At 44.9% G+C, this 20,592-nt stretch overlaps 1 protein-coding gene across 2 annotated transcripts in view; it reads left to right on the forward strand.

The window, feature by feature from the left end:
* Positions 1-20,592, forward strand: part of MTCL1 (microtubule crosslinking factor 1) — a 134,183-nt gene that overhangs the window by 64,167 nt on the left and 49,424 nt on the right. For both annotated transcript variants that reach the window (XM_046671657.1, XM_046671658.1), the window contains exon 4: positions 17,451-17,510. In XM_046671657.1, coding sequence (XP_046527613.1) covers positions 17,451-17,510 — 60 coding nt within the window. The remainder of the gene's footprint in view (positions 1-17,450; positions 17,511-20,592) is intronic.

Below are 20,592 nucleotides of genomic sequence, written 5' to 3' on the forward strand. Positions count from 1 at the left end.
GGTCCACTGTTGAGTCCCCATGGGCCATCATGGCGCTCTTCTGCTGGAGTCCACTGTTGAGTCCCCATGGGGCATCATGGCGCTCTTCTGCTGGGGTCCACTGTTGAGTCCCCATGGGCCATCATGGCGCTCTTCTGCTGGGGTCCACTGTTGAGTCCCCATGGGCCATCATGGCGCTCTTCTGCTGGGGTCCTCTGTTGAGTCCCCATGGGCCATCATGGCGCTCTTCTGCTGGGGTCGTCTGTTGAGTCCCCATGGGCCATCATGGCACTCTTCTGCTGGGGTGTCTGCAACTTCGTAGTCATCTATAATGGCTAACTCCATAAGTTTTAAGTTTTAGCTCCTACAGGGGAAAGTTGTATTTCCCTGGAAATTTTGTGTTGAACCCCTCTTTCCTTGAGGATGCCTGATCAGCAAACAGTCCCTGTAGAAACTAAAGATGAGTGTCCTGGCAACCAAGAAAACCCCAGCAGACTTTGTAACAGGCGATTCACATGAAATCCAGGTCAGTAACACAACTAGAGAAGCCCAGGACGCAGGGAGACCTGTGGACAGGTGAAGCGTGAGCACTCCTGTCCATTGAAGATCAGTGAGGAAAGATGTGCGCGCTCTTGGAATCCTCAGTGGGGTCGATAACAGGAAAGAGTCTCACTGCCACATTCTAACCAGGTCAGGGGCAGGAGCACAGCTGTGGCAGACCCAAAGTTCTGTTTGGAGATACATGTATAGAAAAAGGAGCTCATTTCAACTTTTGAAATGGTTTTTGAGGATTATTGTCTTCTGATAAAGGTGGTCTGATAAAGTTTTATAGTTCTTTAAAAAGCAATTTTTTTTGCTGTAGTAAATATATCTTCTTCTTTTATTGTTATATCATTAAAAAATGTGCATGTTCTTTTGATAGACATAGTCTTCCTTTAATTGATTTTATAACTGGATTTGGCTAAATAAGGTTGTAAAGACTGCTTTGTCAGCTCTTTATCCAAGAAAGATAAAAAGAAGTCTTTTCAATAATGACTCATAACTAGATGCTAGCACCCACTCTGCTAATCCTTCCCTCAGGAGTTATGCCAGACGACACCGGGCGATTTTTCCAGTTATCTAACTGTGGCCCATTCATGTTTCCTAGGTGGAGATAATTTCATGCAACATTTTCTTCTATAGTTTACAGAGGGCCTGTCACCTGGATTTTCCTTAATCTGTAGGATTTGGGGTAAAAACAATGGGTGAGTTTTTCAGGTTGATTAATCTTATCTGCTACGAGCTTGGCACTTCTGCCGTAGGATATTAGTTAAGCTCATATGCCTTGATAAATTTATCAAAGCCTGGACCTGCGTGAGCTATGATTGTGTTATTTTGTGCTGTTAAAGTTCTCCTGAAAATTGTTAATGCTTATTACATATTCAGGCACTCTCTCATCTCTCAAGGGTTGGGGACCTCAGTGAATTGTGAATTCTCGATTCTCAGGGGTTTGGATCAGACAATAGACAGTCAATGATAGGTGGCACAAGGAAACAAAACTATTACTGCGTATTGTGCTGAAACCCGGGGAAACCAGATGCAGTGTTTTAAAAATAGAGATGAAGAGGTCTGAATACACCAATACTGGGGATTTCTCGCAAAGATTCCTCCTTTTTTTTGTCTACTTATTGCTGACAGTAAAATACAGTTGAAATACCTCCTCCAGAATATCAATCCAGGACAGTAGTAACAGAGGAGCAGAGACTAAAAGGACAAAAAGAGATGGGGGTGTGTGTTGAGGATAAGGAAATTGACATTGTTGTTTAATTCTGCACCTGGGATCACTTTTGGAGGAAAACTGCCTTTGAGTAGAAAGAATTAAGTAGCAGATAACACACACACAAAATATGCCGAGTGCTTTTAAACTCATTGATGATATCTTACAGGCTGCTAAGCCCGCCTTTCTGTAAAGTGCATCTATGTGGCTTAACATCTAAAAGTGAATGCTGCTTCTTCTCAAAGTGGAAGAAAATTGTGATGTGTTTTTAAGATTCTTCCTGGAGCTCAATGCTTTTTATCCATCCTTAGGCCCTGACTAGTTTCTCGCTGCATGAAGGTGCTGAGTTCAGGAGGAATTCTGAAAGAATACTGTTGTTTTCAAAGCCTGCTGGAGCCTCTTCTTGAGGTTGAAGAGGTGCTTGTGATTTCTTCTGTACAGCCAGGAATACCCAGGAGAAAGGTTTCTTTCTGTTCTTTCTCTGTTCTTAATTCGTTGTGAGACTGCTTCCCCACAAGGACCCTCTAAGACCCTTTTAATGAGAGGGTTGAAGTTCTCATTTGTCACAAACCATGTGAAAACAAATCGTGGGAAGAAAAGATGTTTAAGAAAGCAGGATGCCATAATGAGACCTTATTAAACGAACTTGCCCTCTCAAGCCCAGGAATTTTAGAGAAGTGTGTAATTGGCATAAGTTTCTAGAGAGGAGTGTACTGTCCATAAATGACAAACTGTTATTATAATAGATTCTCTATGCCAACAGTAACCCAGAAAACACGAGACCTGGGCCTCCAGGGTCCCCAAGCTTGAGAAGGGTAGAGTGGGCGACACCTCAGTGAGCTGCGGGTGTCCTGACTGAGAGACAGTGGCGTGGTTTGGGCTTCCAGGTTTATCCAGGGGGCCCTGAGAGGCTTATGCTCAAAGGGCCTCCGAGTCCTGGAGGATCAGGTCTGCTGCACCTTGGTACGTTGTAGACTGGAGTCCTTTCTCCCATTTTAAAAGGTGGATAAACGTGAAAGGACTCTAGTTGGACAAGGAGTGCTTAGCCCCCTCTTTGCCCCCTTTGGAGCCCCCAAAATATCAAGGGCACTGCCCTCTTCCTTGTCACATAGTCTTCTGGGACATCGACCAACCTCATGGGTCCACCTAAAACTCGAGAGCAGTCAGCATGGAGGTGAACAGCCCAACAGTGGCTCTGACCTGTTTTCTGCCAAGCTCCTCACTTGAGAGGCTGCACCGCTCTGGGGAGAGCCTGAGTTCAAATACTGCCTGTGATGGTGGGCAGGTTGCTTTCTCTGAGCCGGTTCCCGCACAAATAAAATGAGAATAATAGGACCCACCTCTTAGGGCTGTTATGAGGAGGAGAGATCTTGAATACAAAGTGTTTGGCTGTAAGGAAACAAGTCATTAGATATGAAATGTGAGCAATGTGTTGCTGACTTGGGTGGTGTGCTTGATGACAGCCCCTCGGTGGGTGTGTTGTCATCTCCTCAGGGAGCCTTCCTAACCCATCAGAAAGCAAGTGTTAGGATCTCGACTTCTCCGGTGGCTCAGAGGCTGAGGTGGACAGGCAGCGAGAGCTCCATCTAGAATAGAATGCAGTGACTCGCCTCCCTTCTGCACTTCCTCCTTGTCTTACCTCCATTTTTTTTCTTCCTACATTTCCATAAGAAGCAATGTATTTGTGTGTGTATGTACAAAAAGCAAATATAAAATACTGTAGAAGGCACTCCTGCATTGCTTCCAACAACTTTTAAGATTTTATATCTCTATGAAAAAAATCAAAATTTCTCCCACTAGTTTTTTCTGGTAAATTTTAGAAATTTTTTTCCACAAATAAGTTATGATCACTGAGAGAAATTATTTACTTCTTATGAAGAAACCATGCATATAATAGTTTTTTAAAGTATACTGACTTGAAACATGAATAGAGGAGAAACTCCTTTAGAGGTAAAAGAAAATAAAATTTTAAAATGTATGTGATTGTTAAAAAAAAATGTAAGGCCTTTGGAGAAAAAACTTGCTTAAAGCCTTGGTCACTGTTTAAAAGCTGCCTTCAAAACGTTTATAAACAATTTGAATCCATCTGAATGTGTATTTTACAAATTAAAAACAGTGCCAGCTAATCTTGGCTTCTTGGCCATAAAAGGAGAGGAAGAATGTATAGCGTTGTACACATGGAAGGAGAAATAAATCATAGGTCTCACAGTGACACCCCAAATATAAGCCATAGCAATCCTTAGGGTTTTGTTTGGGGTGCTTTGTTATGGTTCTTAAAATAGACTATCTTGGATATAATTTTTTTTATTGCGGTAAAATATACATAACATAAACCTTACCATTTTGATCCTTTTAAGTGTATAATTAAGGGGCATTAGAGACGTTCACAATGTTGTGCAACCATCACCACTATCCATTTCCAGAACTTTCCCATCATCCCAAACAGAAACTCTTCATCCATTAAATAGAACCTCCTCATTCCCCACGTTCCCCGTGCCCCAGCCCCTGGTAACCTCTATTTTACTTTCTGTCTCTATGAATTTGCCTAATGTGGGTATCCCATATGAGTGGGATCATATAGTATTTGTCCGGCTTATTTCACCTAGCATGTTTTCAAGGTTCGTCTATATATCAGAATTTCCTTTCTTTTTATGGCTGAATAATATTCCATTGTGTGTTTACGCCGTATTTTGTTTATCCATTCGTCTGTGGGCACTTGGATTGTTTACGCCTTTTGGCTATTGTGAATAATGATGTGTGAATATTATTGTGCAAGCATCTGTTTGAGTCTCTGATAATTAGTGTTTTAAAACAATAACTTGCTGTGGGTTGAGCTTTTCAAAGAGAAGGTGTAAGTGTACATCAATGAATGGCATCCACTTGCTGCTGTGAAACCAGTTCCTGGCTCTGTATCTCCATCTTTCTGTATCTGTATCTGCATCTGTATCTACCATCTCGGTAGTTAGAGCTGTCCATGTGCCTAGGGATACTGCAAACACAAAACACATTGTCCATCACCAGAGGTAACCACCTGGCAAATGCACCAGTAACGTGTACCCGAGATAGAGATGCTGCTGTGGCTCCTCCCCCGAAGAAAACGTTACTAAGTAGTTCCGCAGCGATTGTGGAGGGGGCAGCACCACCAGGGAGACTTCCAACAGAATGGCCACGGTGATCAAGTCTTCGCTTGCTACAGGCGAGAAGGAGGAGGACGAATACAAAAGATTATGTGCAATGGATGGCGTGTGACAAATGTGTAGTGAGGAGAGAGGAGTTGATGAAAACTACGTGGTTTCTATTCTGGAGGACAGATGAGGGGACTCCCAGGAACCCCCCAGGGACAGAGGCAGGAGCACTATGAATGGCAGCTGAACAGAGGAAAGAGAAGCTATCAGCAGATGGATTACAGGGTGTGGCGAGACAGATAACAAGTGGAGACTCTGTGCGGGTAACAGACACGTGAGATCTGAGGCTGTACGGGAGACAGGCAAGAAGGAGGAGATAGATGTGAGAAAAACGAATGGTACAGGAGGTGAGGTGGGATGTCCCCGAAAGTGGGCCTCCCCCTGTGTCCCGCCCCTTCTAGGGCGTGGAAGCGTGTGTCCCTGCCCACCTGTCGTCACAGGGGCCGCTTCTGTGCCGCTTCTGTTTCAGTTTCTGTGATACGTCCTCCTCTTTATCAATTTCATTCTTAATTATTTTTGGTACCTAGAAAGTCTTTTATCCATTTTATAGCCTGAAATAACCTGCTAACTGCACAAAGAGCTTCTCCACCCTAGATTGTTAATTCACAGTTAAGCCCATTCAAAATATCTTAATTTATAACAAAACGTGCAATGTTTGCCCAGAGTGAAGGAGACCTTGTGGCAAGATCTTATGTCTGTTTTCAGTTGTGTGGAAGGAAACAGAGAACTGAAACCCAGGAATTGTCAGAGGGGGTAGAAATAAACGAGGAGGAAAGCAATGTCGAAAGAGAGAGCAACCAGGTGGAGGGTCCTCCAGCTCAGACAGGAGGCTCACTGGCGGGGCTCGACTTGTCCACAAGGCCCGGAAAGCTCATGATCTAACTTTTCTCTCATTTTTTCCAACTGGATGTTCGTTTATATCCAGATGAGATTTCATGCATTTGCACATCTGGCTGACACCAAGACCAGAGACGAGGTCTTCCAGCACATTTCATTTCACACTCCAGGGGCGTCTCAGTTTCTATCTAAAACCACACAGAAGTTGTGTTTGGAAGAGGTTTCATAATCTCTCTTCTCTTTGTTTCCCTTTCCTCGGCTTCGTGCTTTTACTTATCCTTGTGTTCAGCGGATCTCCCTCAATCTTATGTGTCACTTTGTGTTACTGTGTCGAAGATGAACCTTGTCAGTCACGAAGAGGAGTGGCTCTCCTTTGAGTTGGGACCTGATGGGATCTGAGAGGGGGAGAGCACGCGTTGCCTTCATTTTTCTCCTAGTCATTTGATTCATCCTAAACGTCGTGTGAGAAGCCGTTTTTTGCCATTGGCTCTCGGCGCTTAATTGCGTTGTGGAAAATCTGACCTGCTTATCTCCCTGAAGTGATAAGAATAATGCCCACTTAATGTGAGAGAGAAATTTTTTTCAAGTTAAAATTTCTTCTGCGAATTATTAACAGACAATAATAAGATATTTTCACAATAGATTTTATGTGACCTGTGATATGAATGTAGAGTTCTGAACTATCCAAATTTCATTCCATATGCAGAAAAGAATATACAGAAACCACACAGATGAAAAGATTTATACTCCAAACACATTTCCCAAGCAGAGTAGAAAAGACACTTCTATAAACATTGGTTTTCTCCTAGAGAGAGAAGAAGCGGGAATGATTGATAATGGCTCTACTGTCTACTCTCTACTTTGAAAAAAAAAATGAATGTGAAATATTCATGTGAAAATATTAACCAAGAAAAGAATCACAATTGTTTAGCAGGCCAGCCTTTTCATTTTATGGCTGTCATTTATTAAGCATGTTATTTCACTTAGTCCTTACAAGAACCCTTTTTATAAAGTGGTATTAATATTATTCCCACTTTAAATAAGGAAATGGAGGCACCAGGAGCTCGAGGATCTAGCCCAAGGTCACAGGCTATGAGTGACACCTGGATTGGGACATGAATTTTCATGTTCCTAATGCGCCTTTCCCTTTTACACGTGTGGCTTACATGCTTTCACATGCTTGCTGGAAAACTGAAAAATTCATGAAGATGTTGGACCAGTTTTAGAATAAAGTTTATTGTCTAATGCAAAAAAAGGTTATAATTTGAATTTTCAGAGTATCCCTGTGAGAGCTTTTAAAAGCCGGTTGAAGTTATACATTCAGCTCTGAGAGATCGCAGATGCTATTCCTCCAGATGACAAAAAGAGAAAAAATAGGAACACCTGAAAGAAGAGTCAGGGCACCAGAGATGTGTGAACAGAGCAGTGGTGCTGGTGTGAAGCGTCAGCTATGAGGCAAGTAGAAAACGTCAGAGGACATCCGGTGGGGTGACAAAACCCTTCCACTGGGATTTTACTATTTGCAGGCTGGTTGCTACTTAAATCTCCAAAGGGCTCTGTCTTGAACACTGACTAATTTTCCGAAGCATTTTTGCATCCACACGTGAATGTTTGCAGCAGCCAAGCGTGTGCACCTGAGTAAGGTTGAAGCCAAGGAGGTGGGAGTGGAGGCTGCTGACTTTCCTTCTGGAAACCTGCGAAAGGGGTGGGGGCCTAAGAAGGATGGAACCAGGCACACAAGGACACATACAGCTCTCTGGTGAAACAGGTGGCTGGTGGTCAAAACAAAGACACCTCGACTCTGAGTCGCTGTGCTCTCAGTGGCCTCATCACTGCACCTCAGAGACGGCTGCAGTGTGGTTGAGCAGAACACTCCAGAGTGAGGCCTGACTTCCTCCCTTGCACACCTGGTGACCTCTGCAAGCCTCAGTTTTCTCCTGGTCAGTGAGGGCCTGCAGCCCCTACTGTCCCTGCTGGAAAGCGTGAGGGCTGAGGTGTGTCCACATGTACGGTGTCCTTCCCCGCCACGGTCTCCGGGCTGTGCTGCTTCCCCAGCCCCGTCTGCCTGGGGCGGGACTGCTCTCCTTGAGTAGTGGAGTCAGAGAATCGAAAGCTTGGGAGGACCTGGGACGTCTGCTCTTGTGCTTGGGCAGACGGTGCCTCAAAAGTAGGCACGCACGTGGAGATGAGCCGTCTGGCTAGCGGGCGAGGCCACAGGAGCTGGCTGGCCAGGAGGCAGCTCTCAGGCAGATGGTACGTCCTGACTGAGGCTCTTTCCTCTGTCAACTCAGAAACCACTAGGATGCGGCCGGATTGTACTGATGGATTTACACACAGCCGCGGGAGGAACCGTCCTAATAAAATGCCACCATGCGTCTGAGTAAAGAACATTCTTGCCCTTCTATACCTAGATGAGGTCTTGTAAGTGTTTATAGCTTGCACCTAAAGATCTGTCAACATCTGGATTTTCTCAGACCAGCATTTCATGTGAGAAACTGGTTAGAGATTTGGTGTCATTCAGAAGACAAAGAAATAGACTGATGTGGTTGTAAAAGCACAAAGCAGGTTCCACACACAGAAGAGGTGCAGCGGGTGAGCACTGCAGCCCTGCATTTCCACAGGGCCACGCTGCAGCGACACCTGATGGGACCGTGTCTGTCATTCTCTGCCTAGTTCTGTCTTGTGAGCCCCATCCATGGTGTTCCATCCTCAGCAAGGCGTGAGTCATCGGAGCTCTTCTGGGGAGCAGAGCAGCTCTGTTAGGGATCATGCCACAGGGCTGCTGGGGAAAGCTCTGTGGGCTCTGTGACACGGTCACTGTCCATGTCTGAGCCCTGGGCCTGGTGGGGATTTCCAGATGATAGTGGCTGTTATGGTGACCACTCTGCTTTAGCTGTTGAGGGGCTGCAGTGGGAACACCGGTCTGGCAGCTGACTGTGCTTTTTAAACACTGTCTGGGATGTTCTGTCTCATCAGTATAATGTGCTAGCAGAAATACACATGATTTGGGGTATCAAGCTTCTTAGCCCATTGTGTTCACAAAAGAATACAGCACCAGAGATGCTAAAACTGGCTTCCTTGCTTGTATTTACTTACCTATTTTTTTGGTGAGGAAGATTTGTTCTGAGCTAACATCTGTTGCCACTCTTCCTCTTTTTTTGGCTTAAGGAAGATTCGCCCTGAGCTAATATCTGTGCCCATCTTCCTCTGTTTTGTATGTGGGTTGCCACCACAGCATGGCTCTATGAGTGGTATAGGTTTGTGCCTGGGATCCAAACCTGTGAACATGGGCCACTGAAGTGGAGCAATGTGGACTTAACTACTATGCCACGAGGCCGGCCCCTGACTTCCTTGCTTTTGATCTTTCCATTCTTCCACAGAATGCCTGCTCCTAGCTGCAGCCCTGCCCTGGTGGAGCAAGGCAGCCCCTCCTTCCTCTCTGCTCGGTGCCCTTCCTTGGTCCACTGCTGGTATTGCTCCTGCCATGATGTTCTTTGCTCCCAGGTTATATTCTACTGGAAGCATGTTTATTTTCCAGTGCTCTTGGCCCTCCAGGGGTTTCTCATGATGCAAGAGCAAATCTGATCCTGCACTTCACCCTGCAGCTCAGTTACTGGGCTTGCCTAATTGAATCATCTGCAGTTCCTGAACGGTGGTGGAGCCTAATGGAGAATCGAGAGCTTTTGCTCCATAAGAATCATGAAACCACGGGGTGAGCACCCCTCTCCTTACATCACTTACAGTGTGCCTTGGTGTTAGAGGTGAGAATCCAGGTTGCCAAGACCAGGAGATGAAAATTACTGAAGATGTACACAAGGGACAGGAATGGTTTTATGCAAAATGCTAGCCAGGGACACTTTTGAGATTTCAGAGCCTTTTGGTGGATGATTAATGGACCTGAGCAGTGGCTTCAGATAACAGGGCTTCTTGGCAGACACGGGTCGGCAAGTCAGCCTCCGCCTCGCAGGGGGGGCCTCTCCGAGAGGAAGCCATCAGCCTGGGAAGACGAGTAGAATCTCAGATCCATTTGCTTCCCCAAATGTCCATTAGGCCCTTCTTTGTCTTCTGTATGAAGATGTATTTGATGCTCCCCAGCAGCACAGAGCTGATCCTGCCTGGGGCTAATCCTCCAGCTTCATGTCCTGTCCACATCTGTCTCTCTTGAGGGACCCATGCCCATCAATCTTGTCTTTTCCTCCTGGGGAGGCCAGGCAAAGGCACCACAGTATTAGCTTTAGTGGGCATGTTTGCATTATGAGTTAATTCTGTTGCCCTCAAATATATAGCATCTTTTCGAATTTAAAAAAACTTACATATTAATTTTGACTCTTTTGGAGAAATAAAAAAAAATCTATAAAAGAAAACACGAAGTGACCCATAATTCTATTGCCCATTGTTGGTAAGACCTGTTAGCATTTTAGTGTATATGCTTCCAAATATTTCAAAGACAAAAATATTTAATCTTGGTGTGAGATTGTATTAAACTTATGTTTTTTATCCTACATTTCAAAAATTGGCATTTTATGAAAAATTTCTCATATCATTAACAATTTTTAGTAATCATAATTTTAATGGCTATACAATATATTAATTGCTTTCAGTGAAATTGGAAACTTACACGCCTAATGTTTTTCTCCCCAACATTATGAAAATTTTCCATAGTAAAACTTAAAGAATTTTATAGTGAAGACCCATCTCCTCACCACCTGCCTTCTGCATTAACATTTTACTCTACTTGGTTTATCACACATCGCTCAGTCTACCTATCTGTTGATCTCTTAATGCATCTTACTTTTTGATGCATTTGGAAATAGGTTGTAGACACCAATTCACTTTTCCCTAAGTGCACATTGTTAACTAGAGCTTAACTTTTGCTTACACTTTTTGAGTTAATTTATGTATACTGAAATGCATAGATCTTAAGTTTATATTCACTTTTGTGACAAATGTCTGCATACATTTTAATAGTCTAACAGTGAACTCTATTATTTAGAACAAGTGAGAAGGTCCAAAGGGTGTCATGGCAGAGTATTATGAAAGAGCATCACAAGTAATTCAGAAGTTGTCCATATGCTCTTTTGTTTGCAAGCTAAACAAACAAAAGCACTAATATTTTCTCATGTTATATGCACCTGAAAAAACAATGAGTGAGGAATTTTCTCTGAAAAGTGAGCAGCATTTTAATTTATCGTTACTTGTAATTTTTGACTTTTTTTCCCCCAAAGTACTTCTTACTCTTTTATATTATTTCATTAGACTAGGAAATAATTTACCTCTCTTGATGGACGGGTATATTTCTTTCCAGTAGGCCAGGGGGAACCAGGAACAAATTATTTTTAAAAAGACACAAGCCTCATCTTTAGTTCTAACAGGCAAATGGCATCCATTTCTGTAGATGTGCAACGTTTATGAATGCCCAAGGACCACTTCTTGGTCACCTACTGCGTCCTTGGGGGCTCCCGAAGTGTGGATTCTAGTCTAGCCTTTCATATACTACTTGGTGGTGTTGCTGCCTGCCTACATGGATGTGCACACTGAGAGCTGGGGTTCCTACAATTTTGAGGAAGGACAGTTTGTTTTTGATGCAGTCATCATTTTGGTCTTCTGTTTTTTTTTTTTTGCATATTAGTGATAATATACAGTTTCACTTTGTCATCTGGTTTGTTTTGTGATGTTTGACTGAGACTGCTGTGTTGTAGCAGGTTGTAGCCAGCAATTTTTTGATTACTAGGCCTCAAGATACGTCTCTAAGGTTTAAAGTGAATCAGCCAGAACCCTGTGTAAAGCAGTATGTGTTACGTCCCCTAGATTTGCATGCGCAGTGACCTGTCATTTGTATCATCCTGTTCTTTTCCCAGGAGAAAGTGGTGTTTGATAGCCTGAGTGTGCTTGTGATCTCTGGCCACCCCAGGGGCCTCGGGGCCTGGATAGTGCGGTTTGTGGCCAGGCTGTTGCCCTCCTGGCTTTCCTCCTCTTAGCCTTGGCTACTGGGGTCCTGAACCAGCTCTGAATTTTATGGCTGTACCTTTCTTCAGCCGAAGTGTCTCAGTGTAATTTTCCTCCTCTTCTCCTCATTTACTTTGTGGTATTTTGTCCTCTGATAACAGTTTTCGGTCTTTTCCAAATAAGGACTTTGCTGTCTGCAGCCTCAGATCCTTTCAGAAGTCTTCAGTGTGCCAACAAGTATTTCCTGGCCCTGAGGTACCTCGTGAGCAGAGCAGTTTGCAACCATTCCTGCGACAGTTGTTTGTGCTCTTTTGCTAAAGAAGAGAGAGACTCTCTGGATGAGAAAACAGCAGTTTGGGGCTCAGCAGTCTCAAGAAAACAGAAAGAAAAACAGCCCAAACTGGGAGATTGGGCTGTCAGAGCCTGTCAGGCAGCTCTGAGGGGTGGAAGGCTGGGGCTGTGATCGAGGGCTTCGAGTCAGGGTCCGGTTGGCACCCCATCTCCATGTGTGCAGACCTTGAAACATGGCCTGACTGCTGGCCGTGCTCTTGTCTGTTAATCAGGCGTGATACCCATGCCCCTCAGGGCTCTCGGGAGCATTGGATTAGATGAGACGAGTAAAGGAGGAGGTTAGCATTGTGGCTGCCAAGAGTGAGTGCCCAAGAAAAGGCCGTCGTTGGTCTCGTCGTCACCCTCCCAAGACAGGGTGGCTGAGAAGGCCTTTCCTTACCATCCTGGCCATGAGGGTTCCCCGCCGAATCCAAGGGGGCTGTATGTTGATTGGGTCCTGCAGTGGAACTGGTGCAGCAGAGTGTGGAGACCATGGCCTGAAGGCAGCCAGTCTCCCTGAGGCCGGCTGAGGGGCCGGTGGAGGGGAGGAAGGGGCAGGGTCTGCAGCCAGGACCTGGTGCTTCTAGCTGAGGGAGAAGCTAACAATTCTCCTTCACATTCTCATAACACTTAAATGGTAACTTCAGTATGGGTAAAGAATCTTAATGTCCTCCTGAAAGGAAAAGGAAGGCCTATGCACCTTCCTTTTCTTATTCTGATTTTATAACTGTGTGAGCTATAAATCAGCCCCAAAAACCCAAGCAACTTTCTAAATAATAAGAATCTGTAAGAATTCTGAAAATTATCTGCCGTTATGCCCTCTTTCCCATACTGACTCATAATTTACAGCATCCTGATTTTTATTTGTCTCCTTTTATTACCAACCTAAATTTTAAGCCCAAAGTCTGTCTCTGAAACACTTCAGCCATTGAGAGCTTGTTTGTTTCTGTGAAATTGCTGGGAAGAAACTGGCTAAAATAGGAAACGTTAAGAATTGACATGAAAGTCCAGACTGTGGCCTAACTTCCTATTTTACTTAATCATATTCAGTACTCAGCAAATGCATCAGCCTTAGATGGAGTCAATTTAGAGTCACAAACTCAATTTTTTCCTTTTCAATAGGAATTTAGAGTTGATTTGCTGGCAGCTGGCCAGACCAAAAAGAAAGAGCAGGATGAGTCAGCAGGCAAGTCCGCCGTCCTGCCTTCCGTTTACTTGATAGTCATTTCCCCCTTTCCCTTAATTGTCTCTTGGAAGAGCCTCTCCAGTGGATCTCTGAGTCATCCAGAGGAGTGAACTGGCCATGAATAACACTCATACAGATCGCCCTACCTGCAGGCTCCCTTGGCCACCAAAGCACTCAGCACTGCCCTGGACGAGACTCTCAGCAGGTGAGGCTGGGGCCTCGTGACTGCTTGGCACTTGGTGAGGGAGCCAGGTGCCTGGGACCTGCCGTGCGGTGGGCTACCAGGCCAGTTCCCCTGACCCTCAGGGACTTTCTGGTCTTTTAAACCAACCATGTATGTATAGGTTATACCCCAAGGACCAGGGTAATAGAAACAATATCACCTTCTGGAAAGAGACCCAAGAAGCTGGTGAATAACTTCTGATGAAGTTGCAGTCCTGCATGGGAGACCAGCAGTCACTCTGTCCTCTCACCTCTTTCAAGTAGAGATTTTCACTTCCTGTTTTTTTTAATTGTAAAGGAAATAGTATTCACTGTGGATAATTTGGAGTATATGAAAAGCCACAATAAAGAAAATTAAAATCATCCATAATACTATCACCTGAAGATGATCACTTATTAACATTTTGATATATAATTCTCCACTCTACATTTCTAACATTCTCATGTGATACATACGTATATTTATAATTTATTAGATACAAATTGAAATCACAAAATACATGCTGTTTGTAACCTGCATTTTCCTTTTAATGTATTTCCTGAATCTTTTAAAAAATTTTTTTAAAGCTTGGCACCTGAGCTAACATCTGTTGCCAATCTTCTTATTTTTCTTCTTCTCCCCAAAGCACCCCCCCCCCCCCCCCCCCCCCCCCCCCCCCAGGTACATAATTGTATATTCTAGTTGTGAGTGCCTCTGATTGTGCTACGTGGGACACGGCCTCAGGGTAGCCTGATGAGTGGTGCTAGGTCCACACCCAGGATCTGAACTGGTGAAACCCTGGACTGTCAAAGCAGAGTGTGCAAACTTAACCACTGGGCCACGGGGTGGCCCCTATCCTGAATCTTTAAGTATTCTCTTAAAACATCATTTTAATAACCTCCACAGTATTCATTTACTGTTAGAAAAGGCACTGTGATGAGCATTCTCACCATAAATCTTCACACGTATCTCTGCATTTTTCCTTAGGGTAGATTCCCAGAGGTGGAATTATGGGTCACCCGGTAGCACTTGTCAGGCTGAGTTGCCCCCTGAATGCCAGAGGACTCCCCACTCACGTGGTTCTGAGTGGAAGTGCCCGCCTCCGGACACTTGCTGACGCTAGGTGTCCTATGTCTTTGAGTCTGTAAATCTCTAAGTGAAAAAATGATAGCTTGTTGTTTTAATTGCTGGTAATCATCTACTTATTGGCCCTTTGTTTATATTTTTATTAAGATGGTTTTCCCATTGCTTGCATATTACTCTTTTGTCTGTCGTGTGTTAGAAAAATGTTTTTACCGTTTTGTCAGTTAGTTTTTACACTGTACATGGTTTTTTTTGAAATATAAAAAAATTAAAAATCTTACAGTCCACTTGATCAGTCTTTTCCTTGGATGTTTCTGCTTTTGTTTTTGTGTTTGTAAAGGCCGTGCTCCAAGAACAAACAGAAATTTATCTCTTCCTTTGTAGTTCCTTTATGATTTTTTCCATCTAGATTTTTAATTCATCTGGAGGTTTTTTTTGATATGTGGTATGGATACTTGGTATGGGTCTTACAATTTTTTTTCCTGTTTTAGCCAGTTTTCCCCAACATATACCAAGTAGCCCATTCTTTCCCCTACTGTTTTAAAATGCTCCTGAAGCCAATAGTTTGCCAATCCCTGTTGTAGATGAATTTTTGAATCATTTTGGCAAGTCCATCCATACTCTTCCTCCCCTCACAAATACACGGAAAGTGTATCCACACACACACACTTTTTGTATATATGTACATATATTACATTATGGGGGTGGGGAGGGAGGTATTTGGTTAAAATGACATCATACTTAAAAGGTGATTTGGGAGAAATGGGTTTTCCCATCAGGTAGCATCAAATATTCTTTTATGTCCATCCCCAAGGTTTTATGGTTTCTCTCATATAGGTTCTGCAAATTTCTGGTTAACTTTAATCCTTGCAATGTTTTCTATTGTAGTTGCCATTGTGACTGGGATCTGCGTTAGAGGGGTCGTCCCATGAGACCCCGCCTGTTCGGGATTCCCTAGAAGGATCACAGAACTCAGAGGCAGTTGCATTCAGGGCTCTGGCGGGGAAATGACCCGCCTGCGGCTGGGAGGAGCCCATGCAGTGCCTCCCTATCCTTTCCCTCCTGGCAGGAGTGCTCAGAACATGCTGCTTCCTGCAGAACTGAAATGCAGCATCCCGTGGTTTGGCATAGATTTTAAGAGACCTTTGTCTCCGCTTCCAGCTTTCCTCTAGGTGTTTAGCTTCCTTTCAGCACATGTAAGAGTCTAGTTGCTGTTCGCTGGGAGTGTGACGCAGCGTGGGTGGCTTGCAGACCCCCATGGGCCTATATGGCTACCACAGCCCAGAGTGAAATCTCTGACGTCGAGGCCTTGGCAATAGTCTCTCTCCTTGCTTCTTTATTGCAACTCTTCTCTCTTGTGAATCATAGGAAGTGTTCATCTCACTTAGCTCATTCAAATCAAAGAAACTCCTTAACTGCAGCGTGAAGAATCCTGGAAAACCTCCTTATTATGGGTGGAAGCACTCGAACAGCTTCTTAAGACAGGCTTAACCTAACCTGTTGGAGGAGACGGTTCTCTTTGAAGCTTTGACTCTGCTTTGTAAAAAGGCTGTAAGAGATACAGCCGCTCCTGCTGCTGCTTCTGCTTCTGCACGTGGAGTTAGAGATAAGCACCCCCCGCCTTGGGTGACCAGGGAGCCCCCACACTCCTTGCTGATTCTATAACCTTCTCATCCCTTCTCTCAGTTACCTTTTTTTCTCCAGGCCTCCAGCCTCCTAGAGGCTAAGGGGGAGCTAGAATTTTAATTATTTCTTGACCTTGAAATTCCTCTGATAAATGGCAAGGCCTGGCCTTCTGAGAGTGAAACACTTCAAGTGTAAACAGTACTGAGGAAATTAACGTAAGGTCTGACCTGACCTGAGTGACTTGTCTAAGAGCCTCCTTCCCAAGCAGTTTTGAGTGGGGGTGGGGGTGATGGGAGGGTGGTAGCAGCCAAGGAATGAAGCAGAGAGCCAGGGCTCTGCACTCACCTCATCAGGATGAGTTCCCGGAGCACCAGGTCCCCGCCTCAGGATGAAACTACAGAGGGGAGGGGCGGCCATCAGGAGGATCTCCTCCCGTTCACTGGCTTCCATGGTCTGAATGAAAGCCAGCAAGTCTTATCTTTCCAAACTGCTTTTTTCCAGCTTGTCTCAGGATTATATTAATCCTTTCAGGCTTCAAATTCCTTTGTCTTCCCCTAGGATGCTTCTCACTTTTCTTCCCGTCCGTTCTTTTCTGTCTTCCTACTTTACTTTAGCAGGAACTGTCTTGCGTCCCTGTTATTCTGTTTCACACTTGTGTTTATATTTCAGACACATTTCTTGCCTGCATCCGGCAAAGGTGCGCTGGAATGTAGTAGCACTAGGCAGGACCCAGCCCACTGAGGGACGCAGGCGAGGCCACTGCACATAGGAGCCAGTTATGAACTCTGTGACCTTTGTGATATAGGTTTAATCAAGAATTGCCGTGGGTTGTTCATGGAGAATGTTGCGGCCTGCCTAGATTAGGTTTTCTCCATAAACGGGGGCCACCCTTCTCTTCTTTCCTAGCACTTTTTTATCTAAACAGCAATTAATTTTTATATTAGCCCAAACAAAACATAATTAGGAAGGTAAGGCAGCTTCAGAAATATTGCATATCTATCTCCAAAAATTCCTTTCTCCTCTTCTCATCTGCCCTCCACTGTTAGAAATGATCCAAACCACCCTCCTTTTTCATTAAACTGAGTAATTGAGGAATACTCCAAAGACGGTAATTAGGTTTTAAAGCATCTTAGGATTTGAAGACCTCGCCAAGCTTATTCAACTGCATTTTAACGTCGACTCTAAGTGGTTTCTTGATTCCAGTGAAAAAAAGAGCCTCCATCCATCGTGTATGTCCCCTTGCAGTGGGGACAGTGTCTGCCTAGCGCTGGCTCCCGCATATGACCCTCCGTAACAGAATGTCACTTGGATCTGTTTCAGAGTTCCCTGAAAAGAAGAGGCGGTCGGGAAACGTATAAAGAAAAGAAAGCTTTTAACCAGGTAAGCAGAGGTTTCATTCTAATGTTACAGCTCCTCAAGAGGCAATTACCTTATTTTGAATTTTCTCATAAAGTGTCTGCATTGCCTTTAAAATATTCAAAGAAACATTACCTGCCCCCAAATTTAGACTTGTTCAAAACCTTTATGGGGTGAAAATTGTCTTTCCAAAGCAACAGCTCCTCCCTTTTGTTTCTCACACCGAGAAGCTGGTGATCTCTTCAAGAAAGAGAAGAACAGACGGGCTTTGTGTGAAACGTCATTCGGCGTAGCTTAGGGCTCTGGCAGTGCTCGCAGCTGCTGAATGTGTTTCGGCCTGTAAAGTCGTTCACAGTAGAATAGTACAGTACTGTGGTGTTGGTCATTCACGAGGCATTATTTTGGCTGTTGATTTTTTTTAAATGCACAAGTTGAATAGTGTCTTAAATTGTCCTAATTGAAAGTGAAACATTCTCACCAAAAGAAGATAAAAGCATACCCCTTTCTATGTACCTGGTATGTGTTCTTCAGAACTTTCTTAGCTTTTCTGAACACTTGCTTTACTGGATTCCTTTCTTCTTCTTCTTCTTTTTTTTTTAATTGCTGCTAGTATTAGGTGTTGGAGAGAACAAAGGCATTATTGGGATATCAGCTCCCTGAGCTCTCAGAGCAAGTAGTAATTCGAGAGACGCAATGAGTCCGGGTAACTAAGAGCTCTGGGGCCTCAGTGCTGGCCTGCCTCTGCGCATTCCACACTTGATTCCCTTTGGTTTCCCGGTTCTCCAAACTCACTGGTCCCCAGAGTACCCTTCCAGGAGGGCCAGGCTGTGTGAACAGTGGGAATGCCTTTCTCTTCTACCTCAAATCTCTACTCCCCAAATCTCCTTTGGAATCTATTAACCACAGGGAAATTAAAATCTATCATCCCGCTGCTGGGTGCTCTGGCCCTCCTGGGCTTTGAGTATGTCTCAGTTTCCTGGCTCTTGACCAGGGAAGAGCTTTTCCTTAGCAGGGTGACCGCTGCCCCGTTACAGAACGAGCAGCGTGGCATCGCATTCACCTGTGGGTAAATCAGTCTGAGGACAGCCGCGCTGGCCCCTCCCGGAGTGTGTGCTAGGTCCCCCTCGGCCTGCAGTGTCATTGAGAGAGGAGTTTCTGTTCAGCAGAGTGGTGGAGCGGAGCGCCTTGGGAACTGCAGGTCTGCGACCAAAACTCAAAGGAAACTGGCGCCCCGGCGCAAGGTAGGAACGCGAGGAGTCAGCGCTTGGGGTGCTGGCTAGACATCTGACTTGCAAGCCAAAGAATATATACCCATAGCGATATATTTTTGTTGCTTGACAAGGCCTTTCTGGCTGGTGGGGCAGAGGGTGGGCAGGGGTCCTGTGTGCGCCTCCTCCATGCTATGCTTGCCTTCTCTGCCTGCAGCAGGAGCCATGGGTGGAAAGTTGGACTCGACCTTCTGCTTTCATAGTGCATTCCTGAGCTAGCTGTCTGATGATCTCTTGAAACCAGAGCTTGATATCCTTCGGCTTAAGATTTGCCTAGACCCCTCCCCTGGCATTTGGCAGAGTTTTAGAAAGTCTGCGTTACAAGTATCCAGCCTCTGACTGCTTTAGCGGAGGCTGATTCCCCATCCTATTGGAAGGAGTGGCTTCCCGCCCCAGGACAGGCTGAGCCCAGCTCCCGGGGCCTCCCTCTCCCACGCGGGTCAGCAGGCGCAGTACCCGCTCCAGCCGCCTCAACCGGAGGGAGGCAGGCTGGCCCCTTTGTTCACTGCACACACTCCCTCGGCTTCAGAGATTGTCTTTCTTTCAAAAACTGCTTTAGTCTTGGTGGCAGGCCTGGTAGTGCATGGGTGTTGAGTAGAAATGACGGCATGCTTTAATCAGATGTTAGAACTCCTGGTGTGTGGATAGTTTCTCTTTTTAAGGAACAAGAAGACTTTTTGGAAATTTTATCAATCCTCAGGTAATCTACGAATTGGATGCTTGTTAGGGTATGTCATACAATCTTGCCTCTAATTTAACTGGCCTGGGTTTAGGTTTAAGGAGACAGAGGAGAATGGGTCTGGTTTATAGTCAGACTTGTGGGGAATGGGGGATGGGAGTGGGGACGGTGTGAGGTTCAAGGTTTCCAGAGATGAAGGTGATTTGAGGGCTCTGTGAGCTTTTCCACCCTAAGCACTTATAGCCGAGTGTTTCCGAGCCCTTGGGGAGGCACAGGTTCTGTGTGCCTCTCAGAGATCCACGCCTTTCCTCAGTTTCTCAGTTCAGCTTTTGGGGGAAGACCCTCAGGAGCAATCACCTGAGACCCTCTGACCCTGGTTTGAGACGAAAGCTTCCTGAGCTGTACAGGTACTCTGCCCCTCCTTCACCCGCTTCCGGCCTGGCCTCCACCATATCAAGGCCTCACCAGTTGCAAGTTTCCCTCCAAGTGGGGGTCAGGGTATTGGTCACAACAGGTAGTCCTGCCTGTCCCGGGGTCTTCCCAGGCTTGAGGTGGGCAGAGAGCAGAGTCCCCTCATGGCTAGCTGATGACATATTCTTTGAGCTCTGCTGCCATCCTCAGGACCTCAGGCCCAAGCCTGAATTTCTCTGCTTTAGGGTGGAGATAGGATCGTTTAGTGATGTAGACGAAGGACAGACACTGGCTATCAAGTTCATGACAGAGCTGTGTGTCCTGCCCTGTCTTCCTGTCTCGGGCTTTTTACTCCCAAACTAATCCGTTTACAACTATTGACAGTCTGTCTCCATTGATATGTGTGTTAGCTTATTTAAAGTCCACTCCTTCATGTGAACAGCAGAGACCACTCTGTGTATTTGGATACATAGAGTTCTTGCAAATCTATGTTTAACCAGAAAGTGAAAAGGTGAAATTTCTGAGAAGCTCGGGTCATTTAAAAGTGACACGCCAATTTCTGGTACATAGTAGGTACTCAGTATTTACTGAAAGAATAAATGAATCAACAAATAAACGTGCTTTTCCTTTAGTTTTAGGGTTAAATACAATATATGTCTTTTACAGCCCATGTATTCTCTGCAGGCCATTTAAAAAAATACATATCATTACCTCAGCGGTGGTGCTAACCCATTATATTCAGTGTGAG

The sequence above is a fragment of the Equus quagga genome, chromosome 9 (genome assembly GCF_021613505.1).
Source record: "Equus quagga isolate Etosha38 chromosome 9, UCLA_HA_Equagga_1.0, whole genome shotgun sequence".
In the NCBI taxonomy this organism is placed as follows: Eukaryota; Metazoa; Chordata; class Mammalia; order Perissodactyla; family Equidae; genus Equus; species Equus quagga.